The sequence below is a fragment of the Osmerus mordax genome, chromosome 10 (assembly GCF_038355195.1).
Source record: "Osmerus mordax isolate fOsmMor3 chromosome 10, fOsmMor3.pri, whole genome shotgun sequence".
NCBI classification, from domain to species: domain Eukaryota; kingdom Metazoa; phylum Chordata; class Actinopteri; order Osmeriformes; family Osmeridae; genus Osmerus; species Osmerus mordax.
This window is the reverse complement of record NC_090059.1, coordinates 2690238-2703758: the sequence shown is the minus strand read 5'-3', so window position 1 is coordinate 2703758 and position 13521 is coordinate 2690238. Positions and strand designations below refer to the sequence as shown.

The 13521-nt window shown below is 43.8% G+C and overlaps 1 protein-coding gene across 1 annotated transcript in view; it reads left to right on the top strand.

Annotated features, from left to right (window-relative positions):
* The window catches only part of dock1 (dedicator of cytokinesis 1), a 208916-nt gene extending 206759 nt beyond the window's left edge, over positions 1–2157 (top strand). The window contains exons 50-52 of the mRNA XM_067244751.1: positions 159–324; positions 550–695; positions 1398–2157. Of these exons, the coding sequence (XP_067100852.1) occupies positions 159–324; positions 550–695; positions 1398–1493 (408 nt within the window). The 3' untranslated portion in view covers positions 1494–2157. The remainder of the gene's footprint in view (positions 1–158; positions 325–549; positions 696–1397) is intronic.
* Positions 2158–13521: the final 11364 nt, after the last annotated feature.

Below are 13521 nucleotides of genomic sequence, written 5' to 3'. Positions count from 1 at the left end.
CATTTATTTGTCTTCTGTCACTACTCCAAAATGACTAATATAGTCCTGCTGCTCACTGTGTGTGTGTGTGGTTTGTGTGTGTGTGTGTGTGTGGTTGGTTGTGTGTGGTTGTGTGTGTGTGGGGGGGGGTGTTTGTGTGGGGGGGTGTTTCTCCACAGATCAGCCCCCTGAGGCCCCAAAGACCAAAGAGCCAGGTGCTCAACCTGCAAGGGGTGGAGCGCCGCCTCTCTGTGTCTCCCGGACCCCCCTCCTCCTCCTCTGCTGCCGGCCCCCCGCCCATCACCCCCAGGAACAAGATCTCCTTCAGCCTGCACACAGGCTCCAGTAAGTAGCCTCTGCACAAACACACACTTACCTGGACCTCACCACCTGTCTATCTAACTAGCTGTCTGTGTAGGCCTGTTCAGCTTCAAGCACAGTGTCTCACAGGACAGCAACACACTCTGTAAACAGGCTGGCTATCAAAATGCCTCTGGTGTAAAATGTTACAGTAGAGTTGTTCAGCACTTCTTCTGATCAATGCCCCCCCTCCCCCCCAACCTTCCCCAGCTGTGGAGCTCAACGGCACGGGCTGTAAAGGCGAGACCCCACCCCCCCTACCAGTGAAGGGCAGCACTGCCGACTACGGGAACCTGCAAGATAATCAGGACTCAGCCAGCCCCTCGACGCCGCCCCCACCCCCGCCACATCACAGGGTAGGTATGAACGGAACGGACCAGAACGGAAGCCGCAGCTCCTTAACGATGCCCCGTTAGGCCCACGCTAAACCTGACACCCTCCTCCGGGCAGGGACGCTGTGAGACTGACTGACTGAGCGAGTGTCAGATACGTGTGTGTGCTGCGGCCGTCTCTGGCCCCACCAGCGGAGGAGACGGTCAGCCATGGCGACGCCCCTCAGCCATTATTTACTCTCTCACCCTCTCTCCTTCAGGGACGTGATTGATTCGATGATTACTTTACCTTTCACATCCATCAGGTGCACTCCCCACCTCCGCTCATTCATCGGAAGCTCCTCGCCACGGCAGCCGAGGCTCCCCTCCCCGTGCCTCTCTGTTAACTAATCTTATTTATCCTCTGTCACAGCCACCAGACAGGTAGTAGAGTGGGCTGGTGTGAGTAACAGGCATGCGGAGACCAGACAGTGATTTAGTACAAGCAGATGTTCCTGCGCTAGACTGACAGCAGGCAGGATCTTAGTCCTTGACTCAGGAACAAAGACGTTGTCGTGTTTGGGGGGAAACCGCATGAGACGCTGGGAGACGTTTCTCGTCCTCACCCATCAGGAAGTCAGAACTTCAGAACTTTTGCCTTCCAGAACAGTGAGTCAGGCTTCTGTGCTTTCTTACCAGTGGATTAGCGTTGATTTTGTCAATTTTCTCTCCACCCCTACTCAACAGCATCTGCCTCCACCGCTGCCCAGCAAGACCCCCCCTCCACCCCCACCCAAGACCACCAGGAAACAGGCGTCCATTGATTCAGGAATTGTGCAATGAGCAAAGACACTGGCCTTTCAGAGACCGACCTCTCTTCTTCACACACACACAAACACACGCACACACAAGCGGTCTGACAAGATGAATACCTCACTGCAGCCCCTGTCCTCTGATTCTACCATTGCCTCCAGTGGGGTGACGTTTCCCACAGGAATGTGTTGCAAACATCCCTGAACGTGTCATCGACACGCCTTCCTCCCACAACCTGCAATAGGCCTGACGTTGTGGTCACACCGTCTCTAAAAGACATGAGAGCACACTGATAGTCTTATTTTATTTCAAATGGTTATATCTTTTTTCCTTCTTTTTTTTAATCCATATTCCCACTATGTACAGAGGTTTGTATATATGATTTTATTGTATTTTTTTTCTCTGTGGCTTTTCTCATGATGTTTTCTGTATTAACATGACAAAAGGTTGCTTGGCATTTATATCCCAAAAAAGGGCTTCTTAGTTTTTGAAATGACAGGGACAGTAAGGAAAGCATGCCTGTCATTGATTTTACTTGTCAGATTGTGTTTTTGGAGTGCACACCACTTACTCCTTCCCACTTAATCATTGTATAGTATGTGCTGTAACCTTGGATTTAAGTAACAATGACCGCCCCTCTTCACAATTCACTACTGACTTCTGAATAAACTTTGCAAATGTATGTTTTTTTAAACATGTTGTGGTCTCATTTGATTTGACTTTCAGCAGTATGCAAATGTTTGCATCGTTCCATGGAGCCACCACTGTGTTTCCTACCTTGATTAAAGTGTGAGAAGCAACTGTCTGTCTACTTAACTGACAGCAGCAGTACTGGATTATCAGAAAGAGTAGGTCTCAGTCGGAGGGAAGCGTTGAACTAGCTGTGAACCCTGTATGGAATTGCATAGTCTAGTAAACAAACTACCACTAAACTACCATAGCCATATTTTTTATCGGAAGGGATTTTGCGTGATAAACATTATTGCCGTGTGTAGCCTACTAAAGAATATATTGTGCTTATTAAAGTTATGCATTGTGCTTATTAAAGTTATGAAACTTAGAAGTGTGCTCAGGCTTAAACATAGGGTCTCACACTGAGTGTGGGAAGCAGGCTGTTCTTTGTGTCTCTATCTCTTCATTTTCAGAAACAACCTTGAATCTGGGTGGAGATGGCACCCGAGCAGGTGGGACGCGTAGGCAAGAACAACTCCCTGACGCACGAGAGAACAAGTTCAACCCTTTTTTGATACTTGTGTTTTCAATTGCATTGTATATGATATGCTGGGGCAGGGAAAGATAGCCAGTTGGACTTCGTGAACCAGCCCAAACTCTGTTGCGGGTAGGGAAACTTAGACAACCCCAGAGCTCTGTACTTGTTGATTTCCAACTGCTGCATTAAAGCTGATATTATCGGACCTCTGCGACTCCAGACCACTCTTTCTAGAACACAGATTTGTGTCATTGAATACCATCATTACATATTGGAATAGACACACAGACTTTAAATCCTTCAAATGGTGACCCCGACGCTGAAAAGAGGGAGTCCAGAGGGTTCCGGCCCGACCGACAGATCGGGAGAGAGACCCATACACCGGTACGAGGAGGCAGACGTAATCGTCAGAGGCGCCTCAACATTAAAAAAAAGGTAAGCAGACACCTGTTAATTCAAAGTACTGCTATTCGGAACTGAGAACCAAATTTAGACGATTACTATGTTTCATCGTACCTAGTCAAACCAACAGTGGTGGGAAATCAACCGTTTTTTTGTCTTTGTCCAAGGGGAGGTTAGAGTCCTCTCCAAGGGTTAGAGTCCCTGAACTCGTTGTCTTTGTCCAAGGGGAGGTTAGAGTCCTCTCCAAGGGTTAGAGTCCCTGAACTCGTTGTCTTTGTCCAAGGGGAGGTTAGAGTCCTCTCCAAGGGTTAGAGTCCCTGAACTCGTTGTCTTTGTCCAAGGGGAGGTTAGAGTCCTCTCCAAGGGTTAGAGTCCCTGAACTCGTTGTCTTTGTCCAAGGGGAGGTTAGAGTCCTCTCCAGGGGTTAGAGTCCCTAAACTCGTTGTCTTTGTCCAAGGGGAGGTTAGAGTCCTCTCCAGGCGTTAGAGTCCCTAAACTCGTTGTCTTTGTCCAAGGGGAGCTTAGAGTCCTCTCCAGGGGTTAGAGTCCCTGAACTCGTTGTCTTTGTCCAAGGGGAGGTTAGAGTCCTCTCCAAGGGTTAGAATCCCTGAACACTGTCTATTTGTGTGGAGTCAGATTGAGTTTAATAAAAATAGAGAGGAGTGTGGTGTGTTTTTTCCTTTGACCAAGAAGTTAAAGAAATCCCGAGGAGAGTGGAGAAAGGTGGGGTTCTAATACAATTGGAAGAGTTATACTAGAGCAAAATTAAGTGAATAGACGGTAAACGCTAAACAGCTGTGTTGGTCAAAGAATGGTTTGAGGAAATGTATGTGAAAAATTATGAGGAAGCAATTGGAAAGTTACATAAAGGATTGGTTTAGAGAGGATCATGGAAGGTTATGAAATAAAACATGAACGTTTTGTGGATGTGAAGAGATGATTAGTTTAAACACTGATGTTTTGAAGAGGAAACTATGAATATACTTTGAAGGTATATGGGATAACATTTTAAGTCAAAATAGTAAAATCTAGGGTTTTTAAGAGTTTTGATAAAGGTATCTGGAGAGGGCTCAGGCAAATTACCAACTACAAGCCCAGAGCCCCCCACTCCACTAACGACTCCCGCCTGGCCAACGACCTGAATGAGTTCTACTGCAGATTTGAAAGACAATTGGACAGTCTTGAACTACCCCTTCCCACCCAGGAGGCCTCCCACCTCCCCCCCTCTACAGTGACGACTCTCTCCATTCAGGAGGGTGAAGTTAACAGACTTTTCAAGAGGCAGAATCCCCGCAAAGCAGCTGGGCCGGACTCTGTCTCTCCAGCCACCCTCAAGCACTGCGCTGACCAGCTGTCTCCGGTGTTTACCTACATCTTCAACACCTCCCTTGAGACATGCCATGTGCCAGCCTGTCTCAAGTCCTCCACCATCATCCCTGTGCCCAAAAAGCCAAGGCCAACAGGACATAATGACTACAGACCCGTCGCCCTGACCTCTGTGGTAATGAAGTCTTTCGAGCGCCTGGTGCTGGCACACCTTAAATCCATCACTGACCCTCTACTGGACCCCCTGCAGTTTGCCTACAGAGCCAACAAGTCTGTGGATGATGCAGTTAACATGGCCCTCCACTTCACCCTACAGCACCTGGACTCCCCAGCATCCTATGCCAGGATCCTGTTTGTGGACTTTAGCTCTGCCTTCAATACCATCATCCCCGCCCTGCTTCAGGACAAGCTCTCCCAGCTGAACGTGCCTTATTCCACCTGCAGGTGGATCACAGACTTCCTGTCTGACAGGAAGCAGTGCGTTAAGCTGGGAACACAAGTCTGACTCCCGGTCCATCAGCACCGGATCACCTCAGGGCTGCGTCCTTTCTCCTTTGCTCTTCTCCCTGTACACCAACAGTTGTACCTCCAGTCATCCGTCCGTCAAACTCCTGAAGTTTGCGGACGACACCACCCTTATTGGGCTCATCTCTGGTGGAGACGAGTCTGATTATAGGTGGGAAGCGGCCAACCTGGTGACCTGGTGCAGCCAGAACAACTTAGAGCTCAATGCTCTTAAGACAGTGGAGATGATTGTGGACTTCAGGAGGAACACAGCCCCACTCACCCCCATCACCCTGTGTGACTCCCCAGTCAACACTGTGGAGTCCTTCCGCTTCCTGGGCACTATCCTCTCCCAGGACCTCAAGTGGGAACTGAACATCAGCTCCCTCATCAAGAAAGCACAACAGAGGATGTACTTCCTTCTGCAGCTGAAGAAGTTCAACCTGCCAAAGACAATGATGGTGCACTTCTACTCAGCCATCATTGAGTCCATCCTCACCTCCTCCATCACCGTCTGGTACGCTGCTGCCACTGCCAAGGACAAGAGCAGACTGCAGCGTATCATCCGTACTGCTGAGAAGGTGATTGGCTGCAATCTGCCTACCCTCGAGGACCTGCACACCTCGAGGCCCTGAGGCGAGCGAGGAAGATTGTGGCCGACTCCTCCCACCCTGGACACTCCCTGTTTCAGTCACTCCCCTCCGGCAGAAGGCTGCGGTCTATCAGGACCAATACCTCACGCCACAAAAACAGTTTCTTCCATTCTGCTGTTGGCCTCTTCAACAAGGCCAAGGGACCACACTGACTCAAATGACTTCTTGCTTAAAACACTCTGTTTTTTGCACTGCATTACAACATGGTATCTTGTACATTTGTATTTTTTTTTTATATTTGTATTTTTGTATTTTTATATTGTAATTTACGGCAACTTATATTTTATTGTATATTTAATTCTATTCTAATCCCACTTAGTACTGCTAGTTTATGTATCCTTAGTATAGTTAGTCCACATATTTAAATTTTAGGTATATGTTTATTGTATGCACCTTCCTGCCAAAGCAAATTCCTTGTCTGTGCAAACTTTCATGGCGAATAAATCCCTTTTTGATTCTGATTCTGATTAGATTTAATTTGGTTAAAAATGAGAAAGAGAAAATAACTAAATGTACTTTTATTTGGAGTTTAATTATAATTTGGTTTTAAGTTTTATTTGAGAGTTTTATCAGAGCCTGGCATACTGTTTGGGATAAACAGTTAGGCTTTGATAATGTTGTATTATGAAGAGGGTTATTATAACATTCAGTTCTGAAATAATTTGGGAAGACTCATCAAGTCTGATAAATTGTGGTTATGATGGTTTGAGCTAATTGGCTCATTTTGAACTGCAGCAAAACGAGTTATGAAGTTCTACCTATCTGACCTTTATAGAAAATATAGTTGGGAAAAATGTTTGGTTAATAGCTACATTAAGAACATGATTTGGTTTATATTTCATTTAAGAAGCATACGGATTCTGGTTTGGCATAATGAAAATTGCTTTGATCATATATTTGATAAAAAGAGCTGAATCTAAAACAATATTGGTCTTAAACTTAACTGTTTTAAAAGACAGAAAAGGTTTTTTGGAGAGAAAGAAATTAGACTAACAGTTGATTTTCTAAAGAAGGGAACAAAGAAACAGATTGTCATTTCTAGGCATGACTAATAGGAGTTGAATATCAAATGATGATGTATGGTCTTATTAGATGCTGTTACAAGTGTTTGCTCAACAATAAGAAAACTGAAGGGTCAATACTGCCTGGTAATTATAGATACAGTATGTTTACTATGTGAATTGAAGTCTTTCCCAGTCCTATACCAGATGCATAACACCATTTGAATTGATTTATTGGAGATCATATGTAATACCACAACTTAAACCTTTCACATAGCATGATGAAGAGGCAAATGGTTAACCAATTTTATAAAAAATGCTAACTAGAAAAGAGATGTCTTCTGCTAAATTCTGTTCCAGGTGAAGCAGTAAACCAAAGAGTGGAGGAGTCAAACGAGGAGATTGGGTATTGATTAAAGTTATCAATGAAAGGAGGGATCTTATGAAAACTTTAAAATATCCTGTCTAATTTCTGGTTTTTCTATTTGTTTCGAATTTATTTTATTTTATTGCAATTCTAAAAGCTTGGCTAAAGTTGTATGTATGTGGTGAAGGGGGCCTGTGAGCATGTCCAGGTCTGCCGTGGATACATGGATGTCGAATGTCCACTCTGGAGTGACGGTGGGTTTTCCCCTATAACATCATTAGGGTTTTCCCACTGTGTCCAGTGTATCCTCACCACTTGGCCATAACGCTGCATAGTCTCATCATTATTGTTGATTTGTATGTCAACATTGTGTAATCGGTAATGGGATATTTTTTTAATTTGGGTTTGTTGTCACACCTTACTGTTCGCATCTCATTTGACTCAGTTACTGCTTGATCATGGGAGATAAGGTGATGCTGGGACTGTAACTCTTTTCTGCTTCAGGACGAACAGGGGTTAGGACTACCTAACCCCTGTTCTAAGGCCCCATTCCCCTGGAGACCCTGCCCCATCTGCCCCTATGCCTCATCAGACCTATGAGTGGTCTGCCCCCCCCTTCCCCTTGAAGACCCTGTCCCACCTGCCCCAATACATCATCAGATGTTCGGGGAAGCCTGTTGTACATTTATGGACAGGACCATTCAAGGTCATCGAGAGAACCTTGCACGCCCTAAGGGTGCTGGGGAAAGGAAGTACGTGGTACCACTGGAGCATGTGTTGTGCTGCTCCAGAATCCAGTCATACGTTCCAGGAGTTGGTGGAGAAGGGCCAGGAGGGGCAGTGAACCGTTTGCTATTGCTACGAATGTGAGAGTCCAGAAAAGAGGGTTGCGACTAGGTCAAGAGTGATACTGCTTGACCACACTAGAATAGTACTGGACTAAGAAGGTTTCCGCTATTTTACTTAAGAGTGGGCTATATCAATATCAACATGATTGTTGCTCTATCCCATGTATCAGGTCCCTGTGCAACCAGATCATTGGCTCAGCTGTGGAGAACCCAAAGACGGGGTTCCAAATGCCGTTGCTGGGGCTGGCTGACCAGGACGAGGAGGCGGTGGTTGGTCCGGGCTATGTTGATTGATCTCTGGTGTTTTCAGAGATCAAAAGAGGGATTAAAGAATATGTTGTGCTTATTAAAGTTATGCATTGTGCTTATTAAAGTTATGAAACTTAGAAGTGTGCTCAGGCTTAAACATAGGGTCTCACACTGAGTGTGGGAAGCAGGCTGTTCTTTGTGTCTCTATCTATTCATTTTCAGAAACAACCTTGAATCTGGGTGGAGACGGCACCAGAGCAGGTGGGACACGTAGGCAAGAATAACTCCCTGACGCACGAGAGAACAAGCTCAACCCTTTTTTGATACTTGTGTTTTCAATTGCATTGTATATGATATGCTGGGGCAGGGAAAGATAGCCAGTTGGACTTCGTGAACCAGCCCAAAACTCTGTTGCGGGTAGGGAAACTTAGACAACCCCAGAGCTCTGTACTTGTTGATTTCCAACTGCTGCATTAAAGCTGATATTATCGGACCTCTGCGACTCCAGACCACTCTTTCTAGAACACAGATTTGTGTCATTGAATACCATCATTACATATTGGAATAGACACATAGATTATGAATCCTTCACTACACACAGTAATATACTTCTCTCAGTAATACAACACTAAGTTCCATCAAAAGGTTTAGTTATGATCTCATAATGTCGTGTCCCCTGCATTGTCATAATTCTGTGGGGCTGAAGCCTGAGATCTCTCTGGAATCCACCTCACATCAGGTATGCACACCATTGGACACAATGGGACACATTCCAAATCACAGTCAGCAAATGGCCATTCAGGAAGTGGTGAGGCTGCCCACTTCAGTTGTGTTGCTCTGATTACCACAGCATCCCTTTGAACAACAGTCTAATCAGCGTGACTAGAAGTGCATTCCAGCACTTGGTAGACAATGACGTGTTTGTCACATTTGAACACCCCATGTTTGGTTTTAATAGAAATTGATTGGTATTTACAATGTTAAGTCAATGCTTTATCTGTAGCTTGTCAGCATCAAATTGATTTATGCGTTTTACCGAGCTGCAAAATAAATTAGGTTACTTTGAGTCTCGGTGGATTACACAATAGCTATACGTCTCAAATGAAACCTATCAGTGGAGCTTATGGCACATGCTGTTGGAAATCTTGATTGATAAATGCTAGCTAATCCTATTAGCTCCCAGAAAGAGATCTTCCTGCCAGGAGCCTTGAAAACAGAGTGGCTTAAAGCACATAACACTCCTGCCTTTTTGGAGAATATGGCCTTTTATATGCCTCTCCCCTGGGTTGCTATGGCTACTGTAGACAGTGTGCACTTCAATGCTATTTTGAAGATAAAAAGCCTCTCTACTGCATCTGGAAAAGCACACAATTCAGGTATAGTTTTGGAGAACTCGGTTCTGGGTGCAGCTTTCTTTGTCTAATCCAACAGTGAGAAATCTAGCTGTGGAAGCAAATGGACTATTATTATATTTCTGAACTTGTAACTGGAACTTACTTTCATAACCCTATGAAAACCCTTTTTCATGGCACCGTAACTCCTAGTCTCAGAGCTGCAGTAAAAATGTCCTATTTAACCTTCAGCGTCCCATAGGTCTTTTTCTATTCGAAACTGTATGTTTTGTTAGCATTTTTACAGCTCTCATGGCCTCTGCTATTAAGCTGGGTTTGCGAGGGTTGTTTGTTGTGCAAGCCCCAGGTGGCGGGAATGACGCAGTCTCAGCCCTCTTTCATTCTACTGTCAACACTTAGTGTGGGTGTTTGCCTGAGGAGAAAAACTGTGTGGCATCTATCATTTGACGTCTTTGTCATAGATTTACCTTTTTCCCCAAAGCTCACACTTTAATTAGCCTCTGGACGTCATTTTCCTTAAGTGTATCTGAGAAACACTAAATATTGTGGGGTGGTTGTTGGTTTCAGTATGTTGAGTAAAGATTAGAAACAGATCAAACAAATAGGCTACAAAGAACTATAACAGTATTCCAAAAACACGGAAAGAGACTGCAAGAAAAACTGTATGGTGCTTCCCATGGAATTTTTACCAACCTGACACTATGATCATCTTTTTTTGCACAGGCTATTGTGACGGGTATGTAACAGACGTAGCCACGCTCCGTCACAACAAGGTATCGGGGAGGTATCTGTGTTATTTCAGGGAGTCAGATGGCTGAGCGGTTAGGGAAAAAAAAAAGCAGCCTGGGAAGTTGCATGGATCAAATGGTTCCAGGTAGGCCTACACCACGGCAAACAACTATGGTAAGAAAAGAGTGCCGTTGTTCCTGGCCACGTGATCTATCACTGAAACTACGTTCTCTTTTACAGTAACATACTCGGCGGACTATGACAGCTCGTCCACCACATCAATGAAAGGCCATGCCTGACTGACCAAAGTAAAACACCTTGGTTGAGAACCTTATAGATAGACCTTTAATTTATTTTTTTAAACCATACACCCTCAAAACACATCTACGTTTACCTGACAGTGTTTTAAATATAGGCTACTAACTAACACATTACCCAATACATTCTAAAACATTGTTTCCAATATGGAGGATAGAGGCATGTGGATTTAGAGACTGGTCAATAAACTTTTAGCAAATGCACAGTAACGTAAAATGACGTTGTGTCCTTGGGCAAGGCACTTCACCCTACTTGCCTCGGGGGGAATGTCCCTTTACTTACTGTAAGTCACTCTGGATAAGAGCGTCTGCTAAATGACTAAATGTAAATATAATTACTTTTATTTATTTAAGTTGAAGCCGAGCCTGTTATCTGTCTACCTGATGAATTGCTTTTCCAACACAGAATGTTTTTATAAATAATACAAATGCAAGGTTTGCTATCAATTGGTGGCACACACACACACACAGATTCCTGGAATTATAGATAGATTATTATTATTTTCCGATTCTGGTTACTCGAATAACGAAAGAACGAAAATGAACGAAGACAGACTGATTAAGACAGACAGATGCACTGCAAGCGAACACAAAAACTTACAGTTTTTCTCAATTGCTAAGACACATTTCTTGAATGTGTACTGTGTACCTTTGTATTCATTACAAACCCCTGATTGCTTGTTGAGTATATTATATATATGTGTGCTTACACATGGATAATTGGTTGTTAAGGGTGTTTGAATTGCGCTTGTGCTGTTTTCTGAATGACATAATGGTGATTGTGTCTTAAAGTGAGAAGTGTGTTTATACTTTTGCAAAGAAGTGTGAATGAACCTGAGAAATTAGTCAAACAGGGTCAATTGTGTTTAAAGACTGGGGTACATGGTCTTTCTGCTGGGATTTGGCAAAATGGTTTTGTGAGGATGGCTTACACATACAATTTTTGTGTGTTAGCAATCGAGAAAGCCTCTGATGCATCCTCAGTACGTAAAGCAGAACTTAAAATGAGTTTTAAGTTAATCACACCACAGAAGAATGTGTTGTTAACTACCCATCCAAATTCTAAAGATAAAAAACACAGAGAAGTATGTTAAATTAGGTTTTGAAATCGTGAGAAAATCTGCAGTCTTCTCTGTTTAAGACTGGGAGGGCGTGTCGCCTGAAGGAGCTGAAGCTCCGTCCCCTCTAATTTATTGAATGTAGCAACCACAGAAACAACTAGCTAAATCAATTGCAGATATCAGAACAGACCTACCTGCAGTCTGTGAGTGTTTTATGTATTAATTCCTTTGTCTTTGCATCGTACCAGCTGAGTAACTGAATGTAGGTTATATAAACCGTCCGTTGAAGTTTATCCGAAGCTTTCCATGAGCGTGGCTCTTCACAAAATCTATCCACCTATTTTTCCTTTCATTATTAATAGGGAACTTAAATGGCATTGCAGCGCAGCTGGAGTTCTTGCATCAGGGAAGATGCAGTTGCGGGTGGTGGGAGACATCCTGAAGCTAGCTAGCTAAGCTACAATAACAGTACAGCAGGAGGAGCCATTCAGTGATCTGACATAGATAGGTCGAAATGACGTAGATAGGTAGTTTTTTGGCTCCGCCCATTAAAACCTGAAAATACAATCACTATTTTGAGTATTTGTCAGCTAAAGATGGAAATATCAAGGTTCGTCGTACACTCTGTGCTGGTGGCGACAAAGTGCTATCAAGCTACAAAAACACGATGTCAAATTTGAAGAAACATTTGGAGTCGCAGCACTGCACAGTCAAACTTATAGAGACGGTTGTCAATAGGTGTGTTCGACTTCATGCAGCACCGGCGGCGCTGCATGAAGTCGAACGCACCTATTTTTATGTTGAGGCAGCTGCTGAATGTAACTAATAAAGTAACTTGTAATCTAACTTAGTTACTTTTAAAATCAAGTAACTTGTAAAGTAACTAAGTTACTTTTAAAATCAAGTAACTGTAACGTAACTAAGTTACTTTTTCAAAGTAACTGTGGCAACACTGGTACAGGGTGTTTCTGGTAAACTGGGACAGGGTGTTACTGGTAAAGTGGAACAGCCACTCAAGTCGTTTAAAGGGGGTTTATGTCCCCATTTGTTGTTATCAGTATAATGTAAAACAGTTAAAAACTTATTTCAGGATAGAATGGTTAAACAGACAGGGAGGAAGATGAGGAACGAGAAAGAGAAGCTAAGGGCAGGAGAATGTTGAATAAGTACAGTGAGTAGAGTAGATTAAAGTAGCCTCAGATTCTTTATTTAGAGTAAAGGAATTAAGTGTTATACTTAAAGGTCCCCAGACATGCTGTTTTTGGATGCTTTTATATAGGCCTTAGTTGTCCCCCAATACTGTATCTGAAGTCTCTTTCCCAAAATTCAGCCTTGGTGCAGAATTACAGGCACTATGAGCAGTCCCACAATGAGCTTTCCTCAGGACGTGCCGTCTGTAGCTTTAAATGGTAAGGAGGAGGAGAGAGGTGGGGCAAACTAGGTAACCATATACAGTAAAGCAACAAAATGATTAGTTAGTTGACTTACTTGTCCGAGGTTTGTAGCTGGACCAAGGAGAGTTGGTACTGATCCAGACTTTAATTTCAGACAGCCAGCTTTGTATTACCCCAAGTGGAGGAAACAGTCTTCGCTGAAATGTTTGCCGCAGACATACAAAACTTTAGGAAGTTGTGTCGGCGCATTTCCAGAGAAAATTAAATTGGTTCTTCATAGGCTCGGATGAAGGAAGTAAAAAATACTGTACATTTGGATGGATTTACATTTGTACATCCAAACACTGATCAACTGCTATGCTTTGTTTGTTTGCAAGCCATGATGTCTCTCGAGGAAAAAACGATATCGCACTCACACGGTCGTAGCTCAGTTTCTCATGGGCGGGACAGATTCTCTGGGCGGGCAAGGCAGAGAAAGGGGAGGGAACCTTCCCTCTTAGGACGACATAAGGAGAAGATTTTCAAAACCGTTTGAGCTTTCATTTTTCAAAAGCAAAGAATACCCAGGGCTTGTTTTACACCTATCAAAATTTCTAGCCACTGGGGGACCATAGGCAGGCTAGGGGAACTCATATTTATGTTAAA